Raw genomic sequence first — 26211 nt, 5'->3', positions numbered from 1 at the left:
ATCCTCCAAAGTGCCCCCAGGCCCCCGTGTGCCCCGTGCTCCCCAGCCCCCTTCCATGCGTTTTTCCTCCAAAGTGCCCCCAGGCCCCCGTGTGCCCCGTGCTCCCCAGCCCCCTTCCATGCGTTTTTCCTCCAAAGTGCCCCCAGGCCCCCGTGTGCCCCGTGCTCCCCAGCCCCCTTCCATGCGTTTTTCCTCCAAAGTGCCCCCAGGCCCCCGTGTGCCCCGTGCTCCCCAGCCCCCTTCCATGCGTTTTTCCTCCAAAGTGCCCCCAGGCCCCCGTGTGCCCCGTGCTCCCCAGCCCCCTTCCATGCGTTTTTCCTCCAAAGTGCCCCCAGGCCCCCATGTGCCCCGTGCTCCCCAGCCCCCTTCCACGCGTTTTTCCTCCAAAGTGCCCCCAGGCCCCCGTGTGCCCCGAGCTCCCCAGCCCCCTTCCATGCGTTTTAATGGCAAATGTGCCCCCCAGGCACATCGATGAAATGCCCGAGATGCATGGTGATCCAGCAGTGGCAGTCCTCTTCACATTATGTGACCCAAAAAGTGGATGGGCGCGCCGTACTATCATGGCAGATTTAGAGGTGGTTGAAACTTGCAATGCGGTTTCAGTAGCGGCATTACTCCAGAAAGTCCTCTGCAAGTTTGGGAAGGACTGGAGATGTAGTGTGCGTTTGTAGTGATTCGGCAAGTTATATGAAAAAGTTATGTGATGATCTGTCCAAGGGCAATGCCGATTTCAAGGCATTCCCCATGCGAGACCCCTGCCACTTACTTGATGGAGTTTTAAAAGCAGCCTTAAAGTCCTCAGATTTGGTTAGGGGTGTAGTTGACTTTGTGGTCCATTCTGGTGCTCTATTTAGATATGCACGTGAACTCAAACGCAAATACCTATCATTTTGCACTTTGTATGGCATGAAAGGAAAGGTTATCCCAACTGTCTCCTTTAGTCGGTGGTTTTCTGTATTAGAGGCAGTGAATGCCATACTATTGATGTGGCGACCTTTTACCGATTTCCTCCTTAGTGATGATGCCTCAGGCAAGAAATGTGAGGATCTGAGGGCGCACATTGATACTGAGGTGAATAAAAGTACAGTCTACTGTGTTCTCCGATTTTTGCAGGAGAACATGACCGCTGTCGTTGATATAATGAAGAGGCTGGAATCCGAAAACACATACGTTTACCAAGTGTACAATGTCATTGGTGTGGAGGTCAAACTCTTATTTGAAAGAAAGTTGGGTGACACTTTCAGTGACTTTGGTCCAGTAACATGTGCACTTTTGGAATGTCTGCCACTTGGAAAACAAAGGACTGTTGAGGAAAATTTTAGGATATTCTACGCAACAATGCATGTAAAATGGCAAGCAATGCTTTGTCGAAACATTCCATCAGCCACCATGTCATTCGAAGTGAGTGAAGCCTCTTTGTGGTATGCCGTGCAAGTACTAGATCCCTTCCGCAAAAAAGAATTTAGTCAAAACTTTGAAAAATATGCATTTATTTTTAACCATTTTAAAGCCACAGACTGTGTGCAGCCAGTTTAACGCCTATTTGGCAGAGCCTGTGCCTGAGAATCTGCAGCTTCGGATGCATGAGTATTGGGTGGGAAAGCACCAACAGTGGGCAGATTTATCAGCTTGTGTGTTGGATATTTTGGCCCTGCCCGTGTTCAGTGCCAATGTGGAAAGGTCGTTTTCCCAAATAAAAGTCTTTATGGGAAGAAAAGAAAGGGCACGGATGGGCAAAGAGTCCTTGAAGAAATATTGTATGATTTATTACAATCATTTTGACTTGTAGGAATGCAACATATTACTTGATTAACATGAAATTGCTTAGAACATCTTGCACTGAGAGATAACCCTACATATGCACGCAACGAAGCAATAAAAGAACATTTCTGTGTTTACACCTGAAAAAAAAGTTGTCCGCGATTTTTTGAAAGGGGCAAACGGGAAAACACTGATAAACACAGATTCCCAAAGTTTTTGAAAAAACTGGAAAAACACCCCCGGAAGTAAAAAAAAATAAACCCCTAAAACAGGAAACCCTATTTATGACTAGCAATTCATGTAAAATACAATATACATTACTTTATAGTTTCTCTGCATATCAAGCAGAAATCCCTGTAAACCACCATCCACTGGTACTGCCTGGCTGGTATCACTGGGATGAACATATTCATGAACTGAGTGGGAGAAAGCAGGAAGGTTGGCACCAATTTGTCCATTGCTTCCAAATGTACAGTAGGGAATTTGGCTACGTTTTTTAAGGGAGTGTTTGCCAATTCTTGGGGAGTAAATGGTTAATACACCGCTTATCTGTAGGGTTGGCATTAAGAGTTGCCTTAATATTTCTCTATGGCACTTATTCACCTAAAGGTTAATGGGTTCTAACAGTAGTTGGGCATTCCAGATATAGGGAGCAAAAGTAAAAAAAAAAAAAAAAATATCTAGAGGAATAGATTTAAAAATACAGGGAGGACAAGGGTGGACGGATCCAATGCAGAAAGAGGAATTTGCCATAAAAAGCAAAATGAGTTAGACAAAGCACCTTAAACCCAATCTGAGGGGATCACAGGAAGCCAGTGTGTATTGTAATGAAACAGTTATATGGCCACATTTCTTAATGGATGAAAAAAAGCAGGTTGGCACTTTGTGCCACCTGAAGTTATTCACACATGCCAAGGAGCACAGGAAAAAAGAAATGGCACTGCCATAGTCAAATGTGGAAATAATTAGGGTTATAACAACTGACAGAGTATGAAGGTTGCAAAGCATCTCTGCAAGGGCTGGCTGACTTGCTGAGGCGATGCTACGCTGGGATCCTGTCAGAGGGAGCAGGGGGTACACGCCTTAAGCTGCCCTTTTGAGTCATGATTGGGATAGTATTGCAATGGGGTTTGCTTGACTGAATAATGTACTCCAATTTCGCTAAGCATTGGACATTATGATATACATTGAAATGTATTACTTGATATATGGTGATTTGCCATTGTATAGGTTTGACAAGCCTATACAAGCTATTACTTTAGGTTTAAACTTTGTGATTTGCCTTTAGAAATGCAATGCCATTTTATACATATTGATTCAGTGATAGAGCAGGTCAATTGGGACTATGATTTTCCTGAAGCAGAAAGGATAAAGCTTGACAGGATGTTATGTTAGTGTCTTTGTCAATTTGAATGTCCTTCACTAAAGAAGTGATGTAAATTGATTTGATTAGAGAAGATGAGATATTTTATCAGACAAACAAATGTGTACACGTTCTATGTGAATGTGGAAAGTTAGAATATTGTGTTATTCTAGAGGGAAAGTATGGGAGGATTTGTATATGTGTAAACAAATACTTCCTTTTTACATTCTGCGCTCTAAGACGTTGGTACAGTGAAATGCTAACTGATAACACGGTTATGTAATGCATACTATGCTTCTCTCCCAGAAGCCTTTCTGTTTTGTGAAAACCTTCTCTATCCCTATATATGTGCATGAGATGCAACAGGAACTACCGTGGATGTGTTAGAGAACCAGAGAACCTAGCAGTAAGTTGCAAGGGTTGTACGTTGATAGAGCTGTGCAATGGAGTTAAGAAGGGAAATGCACTCTGAGCCCCTCCAAATCCACTTTTAGAATCTATGTAGCAAGAGGATAATATCAGTCCTGAAAAAGACAAGATGCCGTCTGGGTTCCATTTCAGTAGATGGGAGCTTCCCTGTTGCATGAGGAGGGTGCTAGACCTTAGCTTAGCCGAGAGATGGGGGAGGGGGATCCTCACCTTAAAGTCAGAGCCCTTACTAGCTGCCAGGGTACCAAGGGACACCTCATATATCCTATGAGTCTATAGTTATTGATTCAACCAATGACTCTTTAAGCTTTTCCAAAATGTTGGTGCCCATAAATTTGCATGAGGTCCTTAGGCAAAGTGTTTCATAGGATTGTTACCGTAATACAGAAGGTACAGTCTCCCTTCTGAATATTCCAGAAGGGATGCATTCCAAACAGCAGTGATACAACAATCATAATGAGTCATCATTCGTGTGCCAAAGGAAACCGAGAAACACTGTGGATGCAGGTTCTTCACAGTATTAGTCAGCCATGCCAAACTCAGTAGCATTGTAGAAGCACCTCCTTCTATCAGCAGCACCTTCAATTGCAGAAGAGATGTCACCACTTCCATGTCCTGCTCATGGCAAATAAGAACATCCTGTGTACTCAAGTATTCGCCATATCACTAAACTGAAATGGACCGTGGCATGCATGTTTTGTCTGGTGCCTAATAAGGTGACTGTTCCGACTGAAGCATTTTCCACATTCAGTGCACCAATAAGGTTTCTCTCCCGTATGTGTTCTCTGGTGGTCAAGAAGAATTACCTTATACGAAAACTTTTTCCCACATTCAATGCACTCATAAGGTTTCTCACCTGTATGTGTTCTCTGGTGGATAGTAAGCTCTCCCTTTGTAGCAAACCCTTTCCCACATTCAGTGCACTGATAAGGTTTCTCACCTGTATGTGTTCTTTGGTGGTTAATAAGATTTCCTTTCAGAGTAAACCCTTTCCCACATTCAATGCACACATAAGGTTTCTCTCCTGTATGTGTTCTCTGGTGGATAGTAAGAACTTCCTTTCTAGCAAACCCTTTCCCACATTCAATGCACTCATAAGGTTTCACACCTGTATGTGTTCTCTGGTGGCTAGTAAGAGTTCCCTTCTGAGCAAACCAATTCCCACATTCAGTGCACTCATAAGGTTTCTCAAATGTATGTGTTCTCTGGTGGATAGTAAGACGTCCCTTCTGAGCAAACCCTTTCCCACATTCAGTGCACTCATAAGGTTTCCCACCTGTATGTGTTCTCTGGTGGATAGTAAGCTCTCTCTTTGTAGCAAACCCTTTCCCACATTCAGTGCACTCATACGGTTTCTCACCTGTATGTGTTCTCTGGTGGCTAGTAAGCTCTCCCTTTGTAGCAAACCCTTTCCCACATTCAGTGCACTCATAAGGTTTCTCACCTGTATGTGTTCTTTGGTGGTTAATAAGACTTCCTTTCAGAGCAAACCCTTTCCCACATTCAATGCACACATAAGGTTTCTCTCCTGTATGTGTTCTCTGGTGGTCAGTAAGTTTTCCTTTCAGAGCAAACCCTTTCCCACATTCAATGCACACATAAGGTTTCTCACCTGTATGTGTTCTCTGGTGGACAGTAAGCTCTCCCTTAGAAGCAAACCTTTTCCCACATTCAGTGCACCTATAAGGTTTCTCACCTGTATGTGTTCTCTGGTGACTAATAAGTTGTTGCTTCTGAACAAACCCTTTCCCACATTCAGTGCACTCATAAGGCTTCACACCTGTATGTGTTCTCTGGTGGCTAGTAAGCTCTCCCGTTGTAGCAAACCCATTCCCGCAATCAATGCACTCATAAGGCTTCTCACCTGTATGTGTTCTCTGGTGGATAGTAAGCTTTCCCTTCCAAGCAAACCCTTTCCCACATTCACTGCACTTATAAGGCTTCACACCTGTATGTGTTCTCTGGTGGCTAGTAAGCTTTCCCTTCCAAGCAAACCCTTTCCCACATTCACTGCACTCATAAGGCTTTTCACCTGTATGTGTTCTCTGGTGGACAGTAAGCACTCGCTTTGTAGCAAACCCTTTCCCACACTCAGTGCACTCATAAGGTTTGTCACCTTTATTCATTTGGTGGTGGCTGATAAGTGTATCATGCAAATGGACACTATTCTCATAGTCAGTGCACTGATAAGGTTTTTCACCTATGTCCTCATGTGGGCAATAAGTATGTTCTTGAAATGGCAATTGTTCCCACATTTTGTGCACGTGTAAAGTGTCTTGCCAGTTTAATTTGTCAGGTGCCTAGATTTAAGAGGAGCCTTTTCAATTAACCTTTTCCAAATTCAGAGCACACATGAGAAATGCTTTTCTTACTGCACATACCACATTGTCATGGCTGTGCTAGATATCCCTCTCCCCGCCCTCCCCCCTCCCCCAGGATTTACAGAATCAACACACTTGGTTACTGGTTGCTACTACGAAGTGATTGCATGGACAGAAGCCATCATTTATCACCAGGCTTCGCAATCCCAGTTCCTGAATACTCTGAAAAGGCAACTGGACCCCAAACGTTCAATCTTCTAACATGCTTGGAAATTGCATTTTCTAACAATGAAGCTTTTCACTGCGATAGTCCAGAGAATCAAAATCAATGTTGCATTTCTGGGGCATCAGTCACCTATTAAGATAAAAGGAGACACACATTATTAGTTTCAACATGTTCACAATCACAGGCAGCACACGTAATAAGACTACTCAGTAGTAACTCCTCAGGTAGTAATTTATTTGACTTTGAAGTGCCATCTATTGGGGAAAGGCACCCTAATAGGTGGCAGAGAAGTGGTGCTCCAATGGGAACACTTAGTGGAACAGAGGTAACATGCAGCAGGAATAATGTGTTTCATTTTTATTTAGAAATGTTTTGCATCCAAAACACTAGGGGAAAAAAACAGCCTGGGTGAACAAACATTTTAAATGCATATTATCAACAACATGTATATGTTCTAACAATATATTTATTCAGAAATGACTACATTATCACATGGAAGATCCCAATTTCCACACACAAATGATAAAAGGAGTTTGCCACCAATCGGACGTCGGCTTGACCAGTCCACTGTGTAATAACTGTGTAATAACTGATGACTTGTGTATTGGCCAAAACATGAATAATGTAACCAACAGCACCATCGAGGAGACTGGGATTGTGATTTAAAGGGAAGGCAACAATCTCTTCCCCTGGTGAGAACAGCACAGGCCGTGCTGCCACTACATTCAAACATTGACTTTAAACATTGACTTTAAACCTTGATAAGCTTGTTTTTCTGGAGATGAGGGATGGTTTTGAGTTTGTGTCAGAGACCAAAAGAATAAAGCTTATGAAAGACTCCAAAATATCATCCCATTTGCCTTCCTAATTGTTCAAATAAATGTCCCATTGCCAGGTATTAAATTTAATTGGCCAGAAGGATCCCACGTCTTTTTCCCTGTTCAAAATACCACAGTGTAGTTTTCATGAGGTGGTACACACTTGGTTTTACTGTTAAGGAGTGGGTGTAAATGGGTCTGTTACTTACCAAAGCTCCCACAACAAGACCCCTTTTTGTGGATTCTGATCTATGAACCTCAGCGCGCCCCTGTGTGCTGTGACCAAGAACTGCTTTCATCACATCCCTAGTAACCAATGGGGATGCTGCCCCATCACTGCTAACATCCAAGAATTGATGTCCGTAGAGATGAGCACATTCAGGGTGTGCATGGCTGAGTGAGTCGGGCCAGATGAAAGAATGGTGAGGGCATAGTCAGGTTGCAGAAGATTAATGTGGCCGCTTCAGAAGAATCAAGATGAATATTAATGTCTCTGAGGAAGAGAAGCTTAGAGGTCAGGAGAGAAGAGGCCAGGTTGACACACGCCGAGAGGAAGAGGGAGACCAGCCCAGGGGTCCTGTAGATGGTGGCAAGTGTGGGGGTGACACAATGCTTGATTACAAGGCAATCAAAAGAAGAGAAGGATTGTGTGGGTATAATGGAAGCAGAGGCCCATTCACGGAAACAAGTGGCCTTCCGCCACCCGACCGGTTAGGCCTGGGCTTGGAGAGGATCATGTAGCCCTCAGGAAGGAGACTGTCAAAGCAGTGACAGCATTGAACCACTGTGCAGTGAGGGCGAGGAGGTCAAGGCCAAAGTCGTCAAGGAGCTGACGGATGACAAAAGAATGTTTAACAGCAGATCAAGAGTTGATGGTAGCTAAGTGAAGCTGGTTGCTACCTTTAATTTAAAGGTCTTCCGAGGAGGGGTACAGGGACGAAGTACACCCGTCGGCGGGGGCGAAGAGGCCAGCAGGGTGGCAGACGGAGGAGTGGCAGGAGAAGGGAAGAAGTTATTGAAAGATGGGAGGAGTCTGTCAAGAAGGAGGAGGTTGGGCTGATAGCCTTGGACCATGACCATGATTGTGCATTTATCATGTGTACCAGATTGGCACTTAGATGAGAAGTGAGCCAAAAGCACTTCCCATCTGGTTCCACCATTAATGATCGAAGAAGAGAAAGGGGAGAGGACTGAGACCATATGGGGAGTCCATAGGTCCAGTAAGAGAACGACAAAGAGGATGTCAGTAATAGTCTGCCTGGAGGAAACATGGACATAGGTGCCAGCAATGGGAAGGCCTGGGTTAGAGACCAGGAGACCTTTCTTAAACGTTTTCCTTCCAGGCTTCATAAGAGAGGGAGGGTAGGCAATAGAGTAGCAATTAGAATAGACAGGGGAGATGGAGAGCACCATGGGGGGCCGGGGCTCTAGAGGCATACCAAGAGGAGAGGGAGAGAGAGAACTGCACAATGCACGAAAGAAGGCACCAGGCGGCTTAACAGCAACAAATGAATCAGGTGCAGGGAATTTGAACAAGGGAAGCAGATTTAAAAAACATCCAGGTTTGGAATTTCGTAGCTGCAGGAAAGATGCCAATATTTAAAAAAGGGCAGCAGAATTAGAAACATCCAGATTTGGGTTACCAAAATACAGGAGAATGCCAACATTAAGTTAAATGTTGAAGATAGATTGGAGATGGCCCAGACCCAAAGAATGCTGCTGAGTAAAATGGACGTTGTAGCAGAACAAGGTATTTTCTTTACGAGACAGAAATTCTGGGAATGCGGGGATAAGAGTGGAAAGTTGCTAGCTAACAGAATAAATGGGATAGCAGAGAGGCCGCTTATTCAGAGCGTTGAGATTGAACAAGGTTGTATGTTATAAAATACGGACATATGTAAATGCTTCAAGAGATTCGATGAGAAATTGTATACAGAAGAAGTATTTCCGTTGGAGGATTTATTTGCAAATTTAGATATCCCTAAGCTAACATTAGAGGAAAAGGCATGTCTGGAAGCGGAAGTGGAGGCTAACGAGATCCTGCTGGCAATTGAACAACTTAGCGTAGGAAAATCCCCAGGAATGGATGGTCTGCCGCTGGAATTTTATAGGAGATTTAAGACTTTTAGCACCTATTTTGTGTAAATTAGTCAATCTTTTTATACAGGAAGGGGAAATATGCCAATCGATGAGTGGAGCAATAATACCTTTGATACCAAAAGATGGAAGCGATTGTAAAAATTGAAGTACAAACCCATTTCATTACTGAATGTGAACGTGAAAATCATTTGCTAACATAATGGCAAATAGATTAGAAACATGTATTGGAACACTGATTTATGAGTCACAGGTAGGATTTATGACCAACAGATTTGGTGTGTGTTGTTGGCTGGAACTCTGGGACATGCCTATCCTTCAATAGTGGATGCCTGTCCTCTTCTTCGGCCCAGTACTAGAGTGGAGTTTCATATAGGAAGTGTGCACTACTCCAGTCCCCTTCTTCATCATCATCTCAGTACTAGGTAGGGGTCAATGGGGAGGTACGGGTTGGGATTGCATAACACCCATAAAGGTTGAGGTAGGGTAGGTCAAGTCTATCCCCAGTCTATCCAAGGAACCTCCACCCAGATAATCCTCCGTCGCTTGTCCGCCGCCAGGATCAGGACAAGGATCCAAAAGTGATAGCCATTCCCTGGCCACCTGAATAGAAAATCCCTGGGAGTGTTTGAGAGAGTATGATAGGTTATTTATAACGCGCTTAATAAGGTTTCTAATCGCGGACCTGGGGATCGAAACTGTGTTGCTCTGTGTCGTCTTGCTTCCAAGGTGAGCACGTTGCCACTGAGCTATCCTCATGAGTACCTTCAGCTTTCTCACATACCCTTCCCCCATGCAGGGGGGACAGTCATGCTTAACAGGGGAACAGGGAGAGGAAGTCCACATTCCCTTGCACTTGTCCTTCCCAGTGTTCCACTGAGAGGCAGTATGGTTGGTGGTCCCAAAAACACCACATAACCCTAGGGTTCGATTCCCCTCTCTGGTGAATCCAGACTAATGGAGAGTGATTTCTCCTTTTCTTTCTCCAGTCTTTGGGTGATGTCTTTTCACCCTAGGATCCCCCTCTGATGCGCTCAGACACTTCTTGCCTAATCAACTCCCTCCGTCGGGTTCACTACGGCGTCTCACAACAACACTTGGTCTTCTTGTATTCACAAGTCTCAAGGTCTTTTTAAACAACTCCTGTGGACAATTTTCAGCCTCCCTCCGTCAGGTTCACTATGCCCTAGTACACAGAGACCTTTTTTCGTTCCCACTATTTTGTTGGTCAAAGACTTTTGACTGTACAGACGATTTTGTATGACTCCTGTATGACCACTTGGACCTTTTGGTGAAGGTCCTATTAAGGCCTTCTGGTATCGGTAGTTCCAAAATGGGGAATTCACCAGAGTGGTTTCAAGTACACACCCACGTGGTGCCAGACCCCTCCGCAACTGGTTTTCCCTTAAAGCAAACAGTTCTTTGAACTTCCCTTCGTTTGCTACTTTGTAAGTTTCACTCACAGTTCAGTTTTGTATCAGCTCTCCCCTCGACTCACTGACTGTGATGAACTGTTTGGTTTCTCTGGTATCTGGAGTCAAGGACAGTACCATGGTAGCAAGTGTCTCTCTCGGTCCTGCTTATCAGCGTAGGCATGCTCCGTGTTCCATTGACATCTACTGCTACACACATTAGCTATCGTCCACGGTCTTACAGTTCCTTGCAGGGAGGTTCCGCGGGTCTGGATCAGAAAGGGCAAGGTTGCATCTCTCCTTGTTGCCCCTTCGGTTCTCGCCACCTTTCGCCTCCTCTTAAATTGCCGTGATGGGTTAGCCATCTCGTTGTGCAGTTTGCCTTGCTCATAGTGTGCTCTCTTGCTTCACCTTTTATCACGGGGGTGGGGGAAGGGCTGTTGGGTGTGCATGGTTTTGGTCAATTGCCTGACCCTCATATTGGGACATATTAGTGTTAGGGAGAATTCTCTCTTTAGGCTGAATTTCCTAACCTAGTGAGTCCCCCAGCAGCTTTGCTGGATTTCTGGAATTTGTTTTTTTTTCTCCTGCCAAGAGTGAGACTCTTTTTCTCCCACTCTTGGACATGATTTATGGTGTTCCTTTGACTGTTAATGTGTTTTATGGGCTATGGGGTCCTTTACTCCAAAGGGTCTCATGTGTGTTTACTATGTGTGTTACACAGCACCCTCCGTGCAGTAACACAGGGGTGTCATAGTGACCCCCCACCATAGACTCCATACCCTGGGACTGACTACTGTCTCCCAGGGCATGTAAAGTCACCATTGGCTTTACTAGTCCCAAATTATTAACAGACGCCAGTACAAACCATCATATTGTGGACGTACTGGTCGGGGCAATTCGATTGCCCCGGGGTTTGTTAGTTGAGGGTGCACGTCTCTGTCCCCCCTGATCGAGTTTTGGCTGGTGGCAGTGGATACTACTGTTTATATTCAACCGCAAATATATTCCTATGGGATTTTCCCATTGTTCGAGGCTACCAACTTTAATTATTTAATTCTCATAGAATTGAACATACCGTCGGTTTATTTATTTAATATTAATTTGACGGTTGGTATTTTTTGCCAGGACTCGATTCTAAAATGGCGTTTGTGTTCTCTTCTGTGACTCCAACCCAAGTCGAGCCCTTTGTTCCACTTTTTGGGGGACTTCTCCACAGAAGCCTCCAAAAGTGGTGCCACTCTGTCTGGGTACCACAGGGGGTGTGGGAGGGGGTTTAGGCACCCTGGACTGAGTTACCTTGGGAACTCAAGTCGCACTCTTGTGTGATTGGCCCAAGTGGTGAGCCAGTCGGCTCACCACTTAGCATGTTTGATTGACAGCTAGGCTGAGTGAATGGGGGTATGCTGCATAAAAGCAGGGCTTTGGGGACTGGAACTTCAGATGTCGCCACAGGACATGAGAATCCGACGAGGGAGAAGCTGAGCCGACCTACCATGACCACACCACCGGTGGAGCCCTGCGGAACCGACTCACCACTTCCCGACGACAGAGACGATCTCCCGGCTGGAGAGGCTTCTTCCCCTGACTGGTGGGCACAACCAGTTTACCTTCTTCTCTTCGCACCCCAGACCGGTCTGTGGTCGAATTGCCCGTGCCAAGCACCCCGGCAGCCGGATAGCCACTTACCACTGGACCGCGAACCAACGGACCGCTCCTTGTACCTGAGAAACTCTGCGGCTGGTTTCTTCCCTGGCAGGGCAACGGACTCCCGTCTTCCTCCCCGACGCGATCCTCTCTTCCCCCAGACGAAGCACCGACTTGCACCCGCTGCCAGGAACAACTGCCCTCGCTTGAGTATTCTCACCACTTTAAGGTACCGTGTCCGCCAGGCCTCCCTTTCTAAAGATTGCTACAAGGTAATAATAACTCCTTAACCTTCTGGACTGGGCTGGCCGCCTTGACCCTCTAACTGGTCCCTTTCTTTGGTCCTACTCCTTTTTGAACCGTTACAAGACTTTTGTGCACTGCAACCGTGTGACCTTGGACACCTTTCATTTTGATCCTCTTAAAGCGGGTCCGGCCTACTGACTCTGAATTCACGGTGTTACTTTGCCTTACTCTCTTGTTGTGTTCGTGAAAAAGTGTTGGGATCTGTTACATTTGATTCTCTGCTTTTCTTTCCCTTTTTAAAAACGAATATTAGAGTGCCATCTACGTTAAGCACTCACCGCTGTCTGAAAATAAGTGGGGCTTTACTTAGACTTGTCTAAATATTCTTTTAAGGGAGTGTATATCTTTTAGTGACCGTGTTTTTGAATTGCTTACTATTAGTGCCTGTGTGTTTTTCTAGATGTGGTTTTAAATAAATAATTATATCTCTTTTACACCAAGCTCTGGTCAGTGTGTACTTGTTCTACTGTGTTCTTTTGACCTATTGTGAATACTCTGTATACTGCCTAACTCTTCTTGAGGGAAGTCTGACTGCTCAGCCACAGTTACCAAGTGAATCTGTGTGGTACAGAATGATACCAAGTGTGTTTACTGCCAAACATCTGTAGTCCTAAATATTTTGCAGTGGTCCCAGAGGGAACTGCACAGGTTTCTGCCTAACACTGGTGTACAGAGGTGGGATTTGTATTGAACACTTTAGGACAACTAACCACAGAGCTTAGCACTAAAAAGCTGATTTTCTACTATGTCTGCTATGGAGAGTTATACCCTAGAATCATTGTCTGCCAAAACTGCTGATTGCATGAAAGTATTGTGTAGACATAAGAATCTCTCTTAGAAGGGCAGGAAAATGGAACTTATAGAAAGATTGTTAGAAAACCAAAGTCTGGGTGGAACAGAGGAATCTACTTCCCCCCCCCAGCAAATGTAGAAAACAATGATGGTATTGATCTGAATCAAAGTCTTGATAATGAGTCAGAAGAGGAAAGTGAACCTAATGAAGTTAGCCACTCTGAGCCTCTGTCTGCCTTACCTATTGTACCTACTGGGCCTATACCAGGTCCTACATGTAACCCTGCTTATTTTGAACTTGAAAAAATGAAGCTTGAATTAGAGTACAAACGTTTTGTTGCTCAATCTGAAAGAAACCAAGAGCTAGAGTTCAGAAGAATGAATGCCCAGGCTGAGCAGAAGCAAGCTGAGTTAAGACTCAGAGAAATAGAGCTTCATCATGAACTAGAAATGAAAAAGTTGTCTGTGGAAAATGCTTCTCTCTCCTCTGGTTCTTCTAGGAGTTCCAGTCCCAAAAGACCCCGGATGCCTAAGGAATTAGTGGGTATGTATGAACCTAAGTTGGATGTGTTGGATTGGTTGAACATGTTTGAATATAATCATGGGCTCCAGGACATCACAGGGAATGAGTTACTTCCTGGTTGTTCTCTAGGCTTCCCCCTGTTGCAACGGATGTGGTAATGGAGTTGGGGGAGGTGGATAAGAAGGATTATGAATGTGTGAAACTAGCTTTGATAGCTAGATTTGGGAAGACCCCTTCCCAGTACCTTAAGAGGTTTAGGACCCTCAAAAAGCATGATGGTACCCCCTGGGCTACCTGGGTGAGTGAAAGTTTGAAAAACTTAGAGGGATGGATTAAGGGTTACAGAGTTAACACTTATGAAGGAATGAAGAATCTTGTAACGTTGGAGTCAATTTATGATGCCTGCTCTCCTGAGCTCAGACAGCACTTGGCTGATTCAAAGGAATTAGATTCCAGGAAGTTAGCTAAGGCTGCTGACTTGTGGGTTGCTCACAGGGCCACTCACAAGGATTCTGGGGCAACTCAGAAAAAGGATGAGGGAAAACAGCCGAAAAAGGACTGCAAAGAGAACTCTAATAATTCCAATTCCAAAGAGGGCCCTAAACAGAACCAAAACGGTAAGCCACCAGAGAAACCAAATCAGGCTAGTGTACCTCCTGGTGCCAAACCAGAAGGAGGTCAGAACAAGCCACCATTTCAAAAAGCATTTGGTAAATGCTTTGTTTGTGGCTCTACTGACCATGTGAAAGGAGATCCCAGATGTAAGGGTAACCCTCCAGGGGTCCAGCTTGTCTCCTTAGCCTTCGCTCCAGAGGAGGAAGTACAAATGGCAAGTGGAAACTTTCTATTACTGGCTGATGAACCCATTGGAGTCTCAGCCAGTGTTTCTTTAGTGTCTCTGGGTCTGTGGGAACAACAGAACTTAGATGTCTATAATTCTATCCCAGATAATACTAAAGAGTATTATAAGGACAGTGTCCAGGTGAATGGTCAGGAGACTCCTGCCATCAGGGACACTGGGGCCAGCATAACTGTGGTGGACAAATCGTTTTTTCAGGCTGAGGATGTTGCTAAGGCACCCAAACGCCTCACCAAGTTAGCTGGAGGGCCGGTGCAGATGCTTCCCCAATTACTAGTTCTCATCCAGTGTAATGACATTACTGTGAAGACACCTGTCAGCATACAAAGTGAGGTGCCAGGAAGGGTTCTGCTGGGTAATGACTTGAAAACTCTTGGAGTAGTGTCACACATTACATTACAGCTACAAAACCATTATATTAAAAAAGACAGTCACAAGGGGGCACAGATGGGGTGGTGTTCAAACAGTTAGGATGCATGCTGAGCAGTCGAAAAGCAGAGCTTCAGGGTATATGGGTGTAAGACCTCCTAGTAAAAGGTTACAGGAGCTCACCAGACCTGCAAGGGAGAGAACCATGAGAGGTACTCCCAAGGAGATGATGAAGAAAGAGATCACTCCTGCTCCACTGGAGATGTCAGCTGCTGTCTCTGAGAAAATAGAAGAAAAAGGGAAACCTACAACTTCTAAAAAGAACCTCACAGACAGCACTCCAGTGCAGCCAACAAGGACTTCCCCTAGGTTGTCCAAAGTTACACCAGTAACTCCCCCTCCAGCTGAGGCTGAGAGGGAGGTACAACCCTGTGTGGTTGAACTAGACTCTGAAGAAGAGCTAGTGGAAGGCCAGGAACTCATTGGAGATCTGGATCCTGTTGACCATCCTGAGCTGCAGTCTTTACTGGCAGAAGGTGGACCCAACGGGGCAGACTTAAGTAAGGGACAGAGAGAATGTCCAACTCTGGAAGGTCTTCGCTACCAGGCAGATGCTCAGGCTGAAGGGCAAGAGCCTGGGAAGTATAGGTTGCACTGGCAAGATGACCTCTTCTACAGTGAACCAACAGAGTCTGCACCTGGGGACAACAAACGACTTGTAGTACCCCAAGAGAACAGACCTCAGTTATTGCAGTTAGCCCATAAGATTCCTTTGGCTGGTCACTTGAGTTTCAAGAAGACTAAAGAAAGGCTCTAACTACTTGTATTGGCCAAAGATGGGGGCTGAAGTAGATAAATACTGAAGGAGCTGCCACACCTGCCAGACTTCTGGTAAGGTTGGCGCCAAGAATGTGGCACCTTTAGTGCCTCTCCCTGTAGTGGGAGTCCCATTTGAGAGAGTAGGGATTGACATAGTTGGTCCCCTTGATCCTCCAACTTCCTCAGGCAACAGGTTTATCCTTGTTGTTGTAGACCATGCTACTAGGTACCCTGAGGAAATTCCTATGAGGACTGTTACAGCTCCGGCTGTGGCTAAGGCCCTCCTTGGTATTTTTACCAGGGTTAGGTTTCCTAAGGAAGTAATGTCTGACAGGGGGTCGAATTTTATGTCCCACTACATGAAAGCCATGTGGAAAACCTGCAGAGTTACTTACAAGTTCTCAACCACATACCACCCACAGACAAATGGGCTGGTTGAAAGGTTCAACAGAACCACGAAGAGCATGATAGGTGCTTTAGAGGACCCCCTTAAAAGAAAGTGGGACCTTCTACTGCCATGCCTTCTCTTTGCTTATAGAGAAGTCCCTCAGGAGGGAGTAGGTTATTCTCCCTTTGAACTTCTTTATGGTCATCCGGTCAGAGGTCCATTGGCCCTGATCAAGGAGAGGATGGAGAGTGCTCCTTCCTCCAAGCCAGTCAGAGTGACTGACTACGTGATAGGTCTCCGGAGGAGAATGTCGCACATGATGACGGAAGCAAGCGATAACTTGAAAGCTGGACAAGCATTGGTCAAGCACTGGCATGACCAAAAGTCTAACATGGTTGAGTTTACTCAGGACCAGCTAGTTCTCGTTATGATCCCCACAAGGCAGAGGGCCTTGCAAGACAAATGGATGGGACCCTTCAAAGTTGTGGGTAAACTTGGAGAGGTCAACTATCTGGTGGACTTGGGCAATCCCAAGGAGGCTCCAACCGTCTTCCACACCAACAGACTAAAAGCGTATGTCTCCAGACCTGATGTAGGAGCTTTGCTTCTAGCATCATCAGAGGAAGAAGAAGAGAGTGAAGCTCTTCCTGATCTCCTCAGAGGCTTACCTTTAGACGAAAAGATTGAAGGAGTAAATCTCTCTTCAAATCTGACACCTGAGCAACAGGAAGAGTGCAAGTCTATGTTAAATCAGTTTGCCTCTCTGTTCTCACTTTCACCAGGCTTGACCCCTTGGGGACAGCATGACATACTCACTGGCGACTGTCTGCCAGTCAAAAGCAGAGGATATCGAATGTCAGAAAATGTAATAACCCACAAAGGTGAGGTCAACAAGATGCTTGATCTCGGGGTAATAGAGCCCTCTACTAGTCCATGGTCTAGCCCAGTTGTGTTAGTACCAAAGGCAGGATCTAAAGAACTTAGATTCTGTGTGGATTACAGAGCTCTTAATGCAGTCACTAAGACTGATGCCCACCCTTTGCCAAGGACAGATGAGTTGGTGGATAGACTTGGTGCAGCCAAGTTCCTCAGCACATTTGACTTGATGTCAGGTTATTGGCAAATAGCCCTGACAGACCATGCCAAGGAGAAAACTGCATTTTCTACCCCAGTTGGCTTATACCAGTTTAAGGTTATGCCTTTTGGATTGAAAAATGCACCTGCTACTTTTCAAAGGATGGTAAACCAGGTTCTGAATGGGATGGAGGACTTCTGCATGGCATACTTGGATGACATAGCAGTGTTCAGCAATTCCTGGGAAGAACATGTGGACCACCTGAGATATGTTTTGCAGGGTCTTGGAAAGGCCAATCTGACCATAAAGGCAAGTAAATGCCAGATTGGACAGAGTAAAGTGGTCTACCTTGGACATGAGGTAGGAGGTGGAGAAACCAGGCCTTTGCCCAGTAAGATTGAAGCTGTGCAAAATTGGACAACACCTACTACTCAGACCCAGGTGAGAGCCTTCTTAGGCCTCACTGGGTACTACAGGAATTTCATTGAGAACTATGGGTCCATAGCTTCTCCACTGAATGTCATCTCCTCTCCTAAATTCCCTAAAAAGGTTAGGTGGAATGAGGAATGCAATCAGGCCTTTGAAACCCTGAAAAAGGCTCTTTGCCAAGCCCCAGTACTCAGAGCTCCTGACTATCACCAAACTTTCGTTGTGCAAACAGATGCTTCAAATGTAGGAATAGGTGCAGTCCTCAGTCAACTGGATGGGAAAGGTAGGGAGCACCCCATTTGCTTCATCAGTAGAAAACTGAAGGATCCTGAAACAAGGTGGGCAACCATTGAACAAGAGTGTTTTGCTATTGTGTGGGCTCTGAAGAAGCGTAGGCCATACTTGTATGGTTCTACTTTTGTCATTCAAACTGACCACCAACCCTTGAGATGGTTAATGCAAATGAAAGGGGAAAACCCAAAACTATCGAGATGGTCAATCTGCCTGCAAGGGTTTGATTTCACCATTGAGCACTGGTCAGGGTGTCACCACCAAAATGCTGATGGTCTCTCTAGGATGTATGTCATCGACTAGAGGTATGAGATTCATCCAGGAGTGGATTAAATCCTCCTGTCCCTTAGTCTTGGGGGGTGGGGGGGAGTGTTAGGGAGAATTCTCTCTTTAGGCAGAATTTCCTAACCTAGTGAGTCCCCCAGCAGCTTTGCTGGATTTCTGGAGTTTGTTTTTTTTTCTCCTGCCAAGAGTGAGACTCTTTTTCTCCCACTCTTGGACATGATTTATGGTATTCCTTTGACTGTTAATGTGTTTTATGGGCTATGGGGTCCTTTACTCCATAGGGTCTCATGTGTTTTTACTATGTGTGTTACACAGCACCCTCCGTGCAGTAACACAGGGGTATCATAGTTACCCCCCCACCATAGACTCCATACCCTGGGACTGACTACTGTCTCCCAGGGCATGTAAAGTCACCATTGGCTTTACTAGTCCCAAATTATTAGCAGACACCTGTACAAACCATCATATTGTGGACGTACTGGTCGGGGCAATTTGATTGCCCGGGGGTCTGTTAGTCAAGAGGGCACGTCTCCGTCCCCCCTGATCGAGTTTTGGCTGGTGGCAGTGGATACTACTTTTTATATTCAACCGCAAATATATTCCTATGGGATTTTCCCATTGTTCGAGGCTACCACTTTAATTATTTAATTCTCATAGTCTCGAACATACCGCCGGTTTATTTAATTAATATTAATTCGCCGGTTGGTATTTTTTGCCAGGACTCGATTCTAAAATGGCGTTTGTGTTCTCTTTTGTGACTCCAGCCCAAGTCGAGTCCTTTGTTCCACTTTTTGGAGGGCTTCTCCACAGAAGCCTCCAAAAGTGGTGCCACTTTGTCTGGGTACCACAAGGGGCGTGGGAGGGGGTTTAGGCACCCTGGACTGAGTTACCCTGGTAACTCAAGTCACACTCTTGTGTGATTGGCCCAAGTGGTGAGCCGGCCGGCTCACCACTTAGCATGTTTGATTGACAGCTCGGCTGAGTGAATGGGGGTATGCTGCATAAAAGCAGGGCTTTGGGGACTGGAACTTCAGAAGTCGCCACAGGACCTGAGAATCCGACGAGGGAGAAGCTGAGCCGACCTACCACGACGACACCACATTTGGAGCCCTGCGGAACCGACTCACCACTTCCCGACGACAGAGAAGATCTCCCGGCTGGAGAGGCTTCTTCCCTTGACTGGTGGGCACAACCAGTTTACCTTCTTCTCTTCGCACCCCAGACCGGTCTGTGGTCGAATTGCCCGTGCCAAGCACCTCGGCAGCCGGATAGCCACTTACCACTGGACCGCGAACCAACGGACGGCTCCTTGTACCTGAGAAACTCTGCGGCTGGTTTCTTCCCTGGCAGTGCAATGGACTCCTGTCTTCCTCCCCGACAAGATCGTCTCTTCCCCCGGACGAAGCACCGACTTGCATCCGCTGCCAGGAACAACTGCCCCCGCTGGAGTATTCTCACCACTTTAAGGTACCGTGTCCGCCAGGCCTCCCTTTCGAAAGATTGCTACAAGGTAATAATAACTGCTTAACCTTCTGGACTGGGCTGGCTGCCTTGACCCTCTAACTGGTCCCTTTCTTTGGTCCAACTCCTTTTTGAACCGTTACAAGACTTTTGTGCACTGCAACCGTGTGACCTTGGACACCTTTCGTTTTGATCCTCTTAAAGCGGGTCCGGCCTACTGACTCTGAATTCACGGTGTTACTTTGCCTTACTCTCTTGTTGTGTTCGTGAAAAAGTGTTGGGATCTGTTACATTTGATTCTCTGCTTTTTTCTCCCTTTTTAAAAACGAATTATTAGAGTGCCATCTACGTTAAGCGCTCACCTGTGTCTGAATATAAGTGGAGCTTTACTTGAGACTAATATTCTTTTAAGGGAGTGTATATCTTTTAGTGACCGTGTTTTTGAATTGCTTACTATTAGTGCCTGTGTGTTTTTCTAGATGTGGTTTTAAATACATAATTATATCTCTTTTACACCAAGCTCTGGTCAGTGTGTAATTGTTCTACTGTGTTCTTTTGACCTATTGTGAATACTCTGTATAATGCCTAACTCTTCTTGAGGGAAGTCTGACTGCTCAGCCACAGCTACCAAGTGAGTCTGTGTGGTACAGACTGCTACCAAGTGGGTCTACTGCCTGTAGTCCTAAATCTTTTGCAGTGGTCCCAGAGGGAACTGCACAGGTTTCTGCCTAACAATTAGGTAAATTGCTCTGGTGTTAGTCTGTTGTCTTTTGTGGTGTGTGCTTGTGTCGGAAAAAGGGGGGGGGGAGTGTTTCTGAATATCCTACGTGGTAGGATAGGGAAAAGGTGTTGAAAGAATGGGGGGATACCGCATCTCATCCGGTGTCCCACTCCCCGACAACTCCCCCCAGCCCCCATTCAGTTGCTCCGCCCTCACTGGTCGACCACCAGGAACTGGATCCAATAGCGATGGCCGTGTCCTAGGCCACCTGGATGACAGATCCCCGGGGACTAGCTAGGGAGACACCGTCAGGTTTCTCACATACCCTTCCTCCATGCGATGTAGCCACATTTGTTCACAGGGGAAAATGGGAAAGAAAATCCACATTTCCCTGGTCTTTTCCCTTCTGGTGTTCCACTGTGAAACAATAGGGTTGTAGATCTACAAACCATTGCACGACCCGAGGATTCGACTCTTTGCGTTGGCTAATCCAAACAAGGGGTTAGTGGTCTGTAACAAGTGTGAACATTCCTCCCAATGGGTAGTACCTAAGATGGATAATGGCCCACTTGATGGCTGGGGCCCCTAATTCCACCACAGAGTCATCTTTTTCACATGGGAACAACTTACCACTGGTATATAGTATGGGATGTTCAAGTCCATCGCAAATTTGGGGCATGGTGGCTCCTAACCCTGTGAGGGAGGCATCCATCTGTAACACAAATTCCTTTGAGAAGTAGACTACCTTCAGGAGTGGGTTCTGGCATAGAGTTTGCTTTAGGAGGTTATAGGATACTTCATTGTTGCCGTTCCAATAAAGTTTCTGGGGGTACAGTATTTTTAAGTATGTGAGCCGGGCTATTTTGTCTGAAAAGATGGGGATAAATGTACGGTAATATCCTATCAACCCAAGGAAAGCTCCAAGGTGTCTTTTGGTCTTGGGAGTTGGTGTATCTAAGACATCTTTTACCTTGGGGCTGTACATTCCCATTTCCCTATGAAGAAGCAAAGACTTTCCCGATGGTATAACGATGAAGAGATGGTCCTTCCAAGTCTTACTATAAATGACAATATCATCAATGTAAGCTCCAGAGAAATGAGAACAGGGCTGTAGGATTTTATCCATGAGGCGTTAGAACACAGCTGGTGCACATTGTAGTCCAAAAGAGGGGACTTTAAACTGAAATAATCCTAGGGGCGTTGAGAACACAGTTTTTTCCCTTATCTGGCCCATATACAGGAACCTGCCAGTACCCCTTGGTCAAATCTAGGGTGGATAGAAAGGAGGCTGTTCTGAGGTTATCAATTAGGCAATCGATGTGTGGCATGGGATATGCATCGAAGTTCGATATGGCATTAAACTGATGGAGGTATGTGCAGAATCTCCAGGAACTGTCATGTTTATTGACCAGCATGATAGAGGACCATGAACGAGGAGTGCTTAATAATATTGGCTCAACATTTTGTTTACTTCCTCGATCACCATCTGTTTAAGGGCTTCTGGTAGACAATGGGGTTTTAAGTGAACCACTTTATCTTTAGGTGTTTGAATATAAATGGTATGTACCTTTTACGCTTCCTGGTATTCTGAGAATACATCAGGAAATGAGATGACTACATCTTTTAGATCTTCTCGTTGTTGGATAGATAACGTGGAAGGAATGAAGTCAAAGTGATCTATGTCTTCAGGAAACAGGCAGGCTAGTACTTTGGCATAGGTGGCATTCTCTTTCCACTCCTTCAAGAGGTTTGTGATATAAGGGAACCTTCTGTTTTCTGTTTGGTTGGGCTATTGTATACGTGCCTGTTCCTGTTTGTTCTATTATCTCATAAGGTCCGTGCCACTTGGAGACAAGTTTGTTTTCTGAGGTGGGTAAGAGGGCCAGTACTTTGTCTTATATTAAATCTACTTTTTCTATCATAACTGGCATATTGCTGGCTCTGGGCCTTTATATAAGTACAAACCAAGTCCCCAACCAACGTCATGTGTTCTTGCATTCTAATGGCGGTTTGAGAGATTGAATGGGGGCAGTTCTTCCCAGGTTTCCCAGAGCATACCCAAGACATCTCTCGGCTCTCGGGGTGTGGGGGGGGGGGGTTTGTCATTGCAAATAGTGCCCATGCGATCATTCGATCCCAGCCTTTCCCGCCCTTGTCTACCAATTTCCGTAAAATTAGTTCTAGGGTCTTATTGAATCTTTCTACCAGACCATTGGTTTGAGGATGGTACACAGAAGTTCGCAAGATGGTAATTTGGAGTAGCTCTTTGACTTCGGCCATAAACTGAGTGATACAATTCAAACCGTGGTCTCTTAGCATTTCCAAAACCTTGTCTTTTAATAGTGGAGTAGATTAGTCCAATGAACTACCTCCTTGACTAAGAACAGTCTTCTATATCTGTCCTCCCTGCCTTGTTTTGTTTTTTGTGCACCCTGAGGCCTTCGGGTGTGCTGGCACGTTATACGAAACAAAGTAAAGTAAATTATGTTCCTATTCTTAATGTGACTTGCTTCAATCAATAACTGACAGTCTCTCCAGTTCGTCAATATGACCTCAATGTTCAGCTAAACAAAGACAAAACAAAAAATACACCACCCTCAGTGTTCAGTCTATAGTGGGATTGCACTACACTAACCAGAACATTCCTAGCATGATCATGAACTGGGGTGCTGCAATTAAACCAAGCACTATGCTTTCTTCATGATTAGGGACTCATGCTCATTTATTAGTGCAAGTGGTGATCGGTCCCAATGCCAACAAAGACCAATCCATGGATTGCACAGGTTCAATTAGCTTCTTGAGTTGTAATGGTATCAAAGCTTGCACATATTCTACATCAGTAAAATTACCTGTAACCCCAGAATCAATCATTGCTGAAGCAAGGATGATGATGTCATCAAAGACTAAAGTGACTGATACAGAGATATGCACTCTACTCGAGGAGGCATTTTAGGGATATACGTAGGGGTGAGTACCCTTCCTTCCGACATTCCTCCTGCTATGTAAGTTTGCTGTGCTCATTGTATCTTATGTCCTTTGACCTATGTCCTTTATCTTAATTCTTTTTGATTAGATAATATTTCTAGCCGTGACCTGGCCTTCTTGTTTCTTTTATATGTGTGTTTGTCTTATTTTATGTAATTAAGTTTATTCTCTTGTAAAATGTTACTGTAATGTGATGCCATTTTTGATGCCCTGTGTGTTAGTCTTAGCAGTGCAAAGTGGTGGCACGAGTTATGGTTGCTTAGGTTATACTAACTGGCGAATTTGTAGGGTTTCTTGGTTTTACTTGTAAGCATAAGATGGATAGTTTGTTATTAGTGCAAAGTAAGTGTAATGTTCCTTTCAAGTACTTGTTGCACTGAATTTGATAGGTTTTTCTTAGGGCAACTGAAACAAATTGGCCCTTTTAACAACTTTTTTGTCAGTGAATTACATAACTTTGTAGTAGTTCAACTTACCCATAACGTCCCTTTAACAATGTTTTTTGTGAGTGAATGGCATAGGTTTTTACTAGTGCAACTTACCCATAACTTCCCTTTAACAAGGTTTTTTGTCAGTGACATATATATATGTGTGTGTGTTCATGTAAATGATTTTTTATAAGTATAACCAGCCAGATTGATTAAACAAAGGCGTTGTTTGTAATAAAATATGTCCTTATGTAAATGCTTTTATATGTATACCCCTTCAAACTGTATAAACAAAGTATCTGCTTGTAATAAAATACACTGATTATATATACCAACCAAAAGTTCTTGTGTCTAATTATTTCAAGCATGTATACCACAACATTTTGTATTTTAAAATATTAATAAAAAATTAGACAAGAAAAGAGGCTGTTGTTTAAAAGTACAATATGTTTTTTGTTTTTTATTTAGACATGTACACACTGTTAATGTTTAGTAACAAGCGTACATTTCTGACAAAAGCTATTTACATTTACAGGGGGTCGGCGATATTTGATCTTGTTCACAAAATCACTCACCATCCGATCATCTTTTCTGAGAGCAAGAGAATAGGTCTGTATAATGGCCCGCAACAACGGTTTCTCTGACATTTTAGATACAAAGTACCAAGCGTGCTGCCCGCATGTCATATCTTCAGAATGTTGCACCTGTGTTCTATTATAATGTATTATGGGTGCTATATGTTTAACATAGGCCAGTAGAGCACTGCCAAATATAGGGTGGCTTGGGAATGGGAAGTACCCCAGACTATCAGAAACAGTTATTGTGCCATTGCTATCCAGTGGGTGCCTTCTTGATGCTGGAGATGGGTGTTCACCACAAAGCTGACAGGCCGCTCACCAGGTTTATCCTTTGGAATGTTATCACACGAATACATACCCCAGAATGTTTTCCTAGCCTGTTTATCTTTACGTAGTAAACGCATGATCTGGTAGGTAACCATTACATATCATACAGCGCCTGCCGCTGACTGTTGAGTTTTATGACCGAGTCAAATAGAGACATAGGGCCTCATTACGACCCAGGCGGTAAGTTACCGCCTGGGTCGTACCCTTACCACCATGGTGTAAACTATGTTTACACCATGGTGGATGGCGGATTTACCGCCCCATTCCAAGGTGAGTAGGGCGGTAAATCCCCATTTCCCATTTTACCCTTCCCCATTCCCATTTTTGCCCCATAGGGCATAATGGGAGTGGGGAAGGCGCTAATTACGCCACCGTAAATTACGGTGGCGTAATTAGCACCATGGTCCCTTAGCGCCATGGATTTTAACGCCTGCAAAAAGCAGGCGTTAATATCACCATGGCGCTAACGGACCTTGTAATCAGGCGTTAAGGGTCGGCGCCGTTTACGGCGCCGTTAACCCCTTAACGCCTGATTCGTAATGAGGCCCAAAATAATAATATTCAGATTGTTTGGTACATTTGCTGCATACCGGACCTCAATGTGTAAATTACCATTCCTAATCAGATTATAATGGCCTGATGATGCATTATCGAGTCTCAAATCAAAAGCCAACAAGGTGGAACCGCAGTCGTAGTCGTCACGAGGTATCACAAATCCTTTATCGCGCATGATGACGACTAGTTCCAGATACTCCCTAATCATATTTTTGTGTTCAAAACTGGGGCTGTAGGCTTTGGCAGGTATGACAACCCCATCCTTAAAAAGAGCAGCGTTGTTCATGCTGTAATGTTTAAAATTAAAAGGATTTCTCTCATAATCCCTTGAAAAAGTGGTGTTATTCACAAAACCAATAATGATTATTTTAGGTAGCTGTCCCAGGAATAAGTTATCCTGAATGACGACATGACTGCCCGCTGGTACACTGATGATTTTCAAGGTGTCCTCTCCACTGGGTATTTCAAGTTAGCTACCTGCAGAGCATCAGCATGAGCGAGTCTGACCGTAGGTGACATGTTGACCCTTTTAATGAATACACTAGCTGATACTATTACCAGCTTGTATGCTTCTGCCTCATCACTGTTAAGACAGAAGGAGTCTTTATTTGGAGAGAGTTTAATTTTCAGATGAACACCATTCACCATAAGTTTCTCCTGGAAAAATAGATCTGCGTGTAGACGGCCTAGTAAATCAAAAGTTCTGCTACCGCGCACATATGATGCTCTCTTTATAAACCCCTTGTTGTTTCCATCTAGAGCATAAGATGCCATATGCCCCGCCGTGTCCTTATAAAAAAGTGAACTGTGTGTCCATAGTGTCACTGCTGTAGTTCAGAATTCTTTCTATGTACGCTCTATAGGCGAAGAAGGAGATATGGGCGGAACCCTCTTTTTTTGGGGGCCTGACTCTAGAGGGTAGAGGAGTACAGTAACAGAGGAGGAT

At 44.8% G+C, this 26211-nt stretch overlaps 1 protein-coding gene across 2 annotated transcripts in view; it reads right to left on the bottom strand.

Annotated features, from left to right (window-relative positions):
- Positions 1-1741: 1741 nt before the first annotated feature.
- The window catches only part of LOC138498083 (zinc finger protein 84-like), a 93212-nt gene continuing 68742 nt past the window's right edge, over positions 1742-26211 (bottom strand). For both annotated transcript variants that reach the window (XM_069621931.1, XM_069621932.1), the window contains one exon: positions 1742-6229. In XM_069621931.1, the coding sequence (XP_069478032.1) occupies positions 4201-5808 (1608 nt within the window). In that variant the 5' untranslated portion in view covers positions 5809-6229 and the 3' untranslated portion in view covers positions 1742-4200. The remainder of the gene's footprint in view (positions 6230-26211) is intronic.

This window comes from Ambystoma mexicanum, chromosome 5q (genome assembly GCF_040938575.1).
Source record: "Ambystoma mexicanum isolate Mex_15411 chromosome 5q, UKY_AmexF1_1, whole genome shotgun sequence".
Taxonomy (NCBI): domain Eukaryota; kingdom Metazoa; phylum Chordata; class Amphibia; order Caudata; family Ambystomatidae; genus Ambystoma; species Ambystoma mexicanum.
The sequence above is the reverse complement of the archived record's forward strand: the minus strand, read 5'-3'. Positions and strand labels throughout refer to the sequence as shown.